Source organism: Morus notabilis, unplaced genomic scaffold (assembly GCF_000414095.1).
Source record: "Morus notabilis unplaced genomic scaffold, ASM41409v2 Scaffold1061, whole genome shotgun sequence".
NCBI classification, from domain to species: Eukaryota; Viridiplantae; Streptophyta; class Magnoliopsida; order Rosales; family Moraceae; genus Morus; species Morus notabilis.
This window is the reverse complement of record NW_010363282.1, coordinates 24237-29654: the sequence shown is the minus strand read 5'-3', so window position 1 is coordinate 29654 and position 5418 is coordinate 24237. Positions and strand designations below refer to the sequence as shown.

Below are 5418 nucleotides of genomic sequence, written 5' to 3'. Positions count from 1 at the left end.
TTTTTTTTGTAATTTCAGTTCGTAATTTTTGTTTGAAATTGGGTTTTGTGGTGGAAAAACCAAGTCTTTTCTTTGAGGAGGAGATGTGAGTGTTTCTGTTATAATCTTTTATTTCCCTTTGTTCTATGATGGTACCGGACGGGATTTCTTTCATAGATTTTTCAAATCTGAAAATGGGTGGCTTTGGAATGTGAATCTTAGCTCTTTTGCAAAATGGGTTTTCCTCGTTAAGATGAGATTGAGAGATTGCGGCGCGGAAACAATGGAGATCTAACATGCCTATTAGTATTTGGGGAAAACAGAAAACAGTTGAGTGACAAGAAGGAGATTTTGGTTATGGTTACGCCCGAGCTTTCGGTTGTCTCGCCCGAGCTTGCGGTCGTTGACCATAAGAATGGAAAGAGCTTCAAGCGTGTTTGTCATTTTTTGTTTGAACTTGAAGTTGGGTGGTTTTTGAAATTATTATCCGAAGTTTAATTTATGAAATAGAAATTAGTATATGAAATTCGTTTTATTGTGGAATTTGCTGATATTTGATTGATGTTTTTGGAATTTGTTCAATTATTGAAATTGCTATTGTGATTTTTGGTTGATATTGGTGAAAATTTCTATTTTGATTAGTTTGTGTATTCAGCTATTTGGGATTTTTTTTGTTGATTATTTTACTATTTTTGGAATGTTGATATTGTTGTGATTAGATTTATTTGCTGTAAATCGGCCACACTAGGTAGGAGACATAGTCAAGTGAGGATTCTTCCTCTAAACCACCTAAAAACGTACTACCGTCAACTCTTAAAAGGAGACCTGAGTTCATCTTGGTAATGTGTCTAATATCGTCTAGTTTTAGATACTAGTTATGAATTATGATATGTTGTTACTATCTTGTTAGAACTTTAGAGATGTTCTTATACCCTCGTAATAGTAGATAGGAGATATTCTTCGCGTTAGGTATCTGACCACATAGTCATCTAACGTTTTTTTTTCTTGTAAGTAGGAGAGCGATGGCTACTGAAGATGATTCAATTGACCAAGCTGTTGCAGCACGTCGTGAGAGGCTGAAAGCTCTAAAAGCTGCACAAGAACTGTTGAACACCCCGGATGAGGATTCTGTGCAAGTTGAGGATAAGAAAAATAATGACAATGATTCTAGGGAAGAAACGTGAGTATACCCTTCTCTTCTTGTGTTTCCATTTCTTCATAACCTATTTGCATGCTTTTTTTTTTTAAATCCGTGAATATACCCATAGTGTCATGCTTGTCCCACTTTTCTTCATTCTTGTGAAGCTGAAAAAAGGCCTATATTATTAGTAAGCTAGCACGCTCCCTTCTTTCTCAAAGTCAAGTTTCTTGATGATTGGTGGTGCCCCTCTTGATGATTGTTGACTCAACATTGATTTAATAGCCTCTAAGAAAAGGGAACGGGAAAGAAAAAGTAAAGGAAACAAAAATGAATTTTTTTGTGCGTATATGAACACAGCACCAGAAGGGACTTGTTTAGAACTTATTATATAAAGGAACAGATCTGTTTTGTAACCTTTATTTTTTAAGTTACTAGCTTCTATGTTATAGGACTTGTAATTACAAAGATTGAAGCATGAGGACAAAAATGTTCTGTAAAACTAAAATGCTAGGATTCCTTCTCTTGGCAGGGAAAACGAAAGTGTTACTAATTATTTCATGCAATTGGCATACTTGGATTTTTATTGGGTGTTATCTTTTACAAAATAGTATGTCATAAGAGAAAAGAAGAATGCATGTGTAAGTTAAAAGAACGTATTCAGAATTAAAGCACAGTGAAGGATCAATTTCTTGCATTACCTCTTATTAATAACACTTCTTTGCCTTAACTCTTATTAGTGATATTGCTTGTATTTTCTGTATTAATAGTTCATATCATGACCCGTGTTGCGTATTTATCATTTGCTATATCTTACAGCAAATGAAATGCTCACTGTTTAGCTACTCACTAACTCTTGCAGGTAGCTTTCACTTCACTTCATATTGTGTGCCTGTGAGAAACAAATCTGGTTAGAGGTTTTTTTTTTTTTTTTTCATTTGGAAAATCTTCTTAGGTTAAAGGCGTGGCTAATGTTGATAGACATTTTATGAGTAATGATTATATGCGCACAAATGGAGAAAGGTGTTTATCTTTTTTCTTCCCCCTTTGTTTGTGCTACACTAACAAGCTGCCTTTGTCCTGGTTAATTTGTTACAGGAATCCTAACATGAAATTTCGAAATTATGTTCCTCATGATGAGCATCTTCAAGAGGGAAAGGTTGCTCCTCCAGTAGTACCGAAGTTCGAAGACCCTGTTGCAGCAATGCCTCCACCATCAGAGAAGGAAGAGGTACTCAATTTCTGCCATTATAATACCTGACTTTCTTGTGAGTGTGCATGTGTGCACATGCATAAGCGTGTGTGATAACAGGTGCGTCTGTTATGCTACATCTCTATGTGCTCTGAATATGGTTAATTGTTCAGGATCCATTCGTAAATATAGCTCCTAAGAAACCAAACTGGGACCTCAGGAGGGATGTGCAGAAAAAGTTTGATAAGCTGGAAAGACGAACTCATAAGGCAATTTATAAACTCATGGGTACGTGCTTATCATTTTTTTAGTAATGTTTTCACCTATGATGCTCAACCTTTAATAGCTATGATGCAGACATTATTAAAACGCTATATTAATTTAAATGACTCAAAGGCGATTTTAAAATATAACTTTTAATACTTAATACTTGTGACATGAGCAACAGAAAAGATTGCACTTGGCTCTGGCCTGTACCTTTTGTACTTCTTGTTGAGCTAGTGATAAATTGATTGATCATATTTTCTTTCAGTTTTTCATTTTTCCTTTGGTTTCTTTGTTTTGTCAGTTTCTTTAGTTGTATATATCATTTGTTTGTACTTTTCCTTTTTACGTTTTTCATTTTGTTATTAGTGTTATCTTTTGTTTAGTTTATTTGTTTTATTTAGTTTTCTTAAGTTTCCGTTTAGCATTTCTGTGTCTTTTCTCTTTATTTAAATAAAATAGCATTCATTTGTTTTTATTTATTTACTTATTTCCTTTTAATTAGTTTGCTAGCTTTCATTTTTGTTGTTATTCTTCTTTTAATTTGCATTTATTTTTCCTTTCATAACTAGAATTCATTTTTAGGTTGTGACTTTTAGGTGACCAATTTATACATTAAATTAGGACTCTTAATTTCTCATAATTTGTGTAACCTTAGGTTTTAGAATAGTATTAACTTAGGGTACTAATATCTAACATTTAACATTTCATAAAACACATCATAAAACTTAATAAAATTTTTTAAGTAATTTTGTGGAAACGTTGAAAAGTACAAACTAAGGGAGTTCTGTCTAGCAGGCTGGTTTCTGTTAGCGTTCTACGCCACCAGTCTTTCCTGGGAACGTTGCTCTGTCTAGGAGGTTGGTTTTTAAGGAGATTTCGCCCCACCAATCTTTCCTGGGAGCACTCTTGGGGGTTACAATTCGCGGTTCTACATTATTGTTTTCTTTGTTCCAAAAGAAAAAAAATAACAAAAATTATAAAAAAATTAAAAAAAAAGTGACGCGTTTTAGGGTGAATAAATCATTATAGAGACGAATTAGGGAGATTCGCAAGAAGACCGGAGAACCCTAGTGAAGTTTCTTCCCACACGTCTAGTCCTCCCTCGACCCCAGCCTCATTAGCAGTTGCAAATCCGTTCGCGATGGCTCAAAATGAGGAGGTCCAACAGAAGACGTTGAACGATTATCTTCACCCTACACGTACGGCCACACCATCATGCATAATGTTTCCCCCTAATATGCCGAATTTGGATTTCAATCCGGGCATGATCCAACTCTTGCCGACCTTTCACGGGTTAGAGAGCGAGAATCCATACGTGCATATTAGGGAGTTTGAAGAAGTGGTGGCCACTTTTCACAACCGAGCTGAAGCCGCAGACTCTGTGCGATTGAAATTCTTTCCTTTCTCTTTGAAGGACAAGGCTAAAAGCTGGTTGTATTCTCTACGACCTAGGTCTATTGGAACTTGGGAAGAAATAACGACAGCATTTTTCAACAAGTATTTCCCTCACCATAAGACCAATGGTTTAAAGCGACAGATCTCGACCTTTACCCAGAAGGACAATGAAACTCTGTATCAAGTTTGGGAACGGTTCAAGGATCTGTTAAATCAATGTCCTCACCATAGTTACGAGAGTTGGCGTCTCGTCAGTTATTTCTATGAAGGCCTCACGCTCCGAGAGCGCCAATTTGTGGAGATGATGTGCAATGGTGAATTTCTCTAAAAGGACCCCGAGGAGGCTTTTGAGTATCTTAACGAGTTAGCCGAGAAAGCCCACACATGGACTGGTCCAAGTGTTACTGACAACACCAATCGATCCCGACCAGCTGGAATCTATCAACTAAGGGAAGAGGACAATCTCAAAGCCCAAATTGAGTCTTTGACACGACAAATTGAGACCCTCAAAACCAAAGAAGGTAGAGGAATTCACATGGTTGCTAGGGCAGAGTTACAAGAGCCCTGCTTTGTTTGTGGAGGGGTGGAGCATCTAGCTAAGGATTGCCCTGCTTACAATGAAATGAGAGGGGTTTACGACAAGCAATGCAATGCCTTAGGATCATACTACAAACCCTTCTCTAACAGATACAATCCTGGCTGGAGGAACCATCCAAACTTCAGTTGGAGAGATTCCAACCAAGCGCAACCATCGGGAGGACAATGGAGAACTGAGCAACAGCCGCAACCACCAAAGGCGTATTCTGCACCTCAATACAATTCGCAATAGCCAAGGAGTTCTCTTGAGAACACCTTGCAATCTTTCATGGAGGCGCAGAATAAGACGAATCAAAAGTTTGAGTCAATTTTCACGCAAATGGTGGAAGAAAGTAAGGAAATGAAGAGTCAAATCACGAAGCTGACTGGAGCTTTGGCTGCTCAATAACGCGGCAAGTTCCCTTCACAAGCTCAGTCAAACCCAAAGAACGGAGCTTAGCCATACCATAGGGGTCGCTCTGAGACCTCTTGTCGAGTGTAAATGCTCCTTGCGCCTATTGGGACAGTTGCGCAGTACTTATATTCTGACTTTCCCCATCCCGTGGCTTCAAACGGCCGATGGGAACTTAGATGAGTCTCGGAACTCATTTCCCTCAGTCTTTGACGTTGCTGTCCCCCTTCTCCAATTCCGTACTCACTTCCGTGGCACCTGCCTGAACAGACAGATCGTCAAATGGCGACGTATATAAAGAAGTGGCCGGTTCCTCACAAACTGAATTGCTTTCTCGAGTTGCTGTTGCCGAAGCTGAGCTTGAAGAGCTTGTTCTCTCCACTCTTGCTGCTTTCTTTGCTATTGCTTCTGTTGAATGTAAGAGGGATGAAGGGCGAGTACAGTCTCTTGAACCTCTAT

The 5418-nt window shown here is 38.1% G+C and overlaps 1 protein-coding gene, 1 non-coding gene and 1 pseudogene across 2 annotated transcripts; 2 read left to right on the top strand and 1 right to left on the bottom strand.

Annotated features, from left to right (window-relative positions):
* LOC21388135 overlaps positions 1–919 on the top strand; it is a 7133-nt pseudogene extending 6214 nt beyond the window's left edge.
* An 82-nt stretch (positions 920–1001) lies between these two features.
* On the top strand, positions 1002–2810 carry LOC112092670 (coiled-coil domain-containing protein 12-like). Its single transcript, XM_024169327.1, has 4 exons — positions 1002–1159; positions 2216–2348; positions 2483–2597; positions 2758–2810. The coding sequence occupies exons 1-4, from the start codon at positions 1002–1004 to the stop codon at positions 2808–2810; spliced, it is 459 nt and encodes a 152-aa protein (XP_024025095.1).
* A 1287-nt stretch (positions 2811–4097) lies between these two features.
* Positions 4098–4205, bottom strand: LOC112092671. The gene has a single exon (XR_002902688.1). It is a non-coding gene; the product is annotated as a small nucleolar RNA R71 (small nucleolar RNA).
* Positions 4206–5418: the final 1213 nt, after the last annotated feature.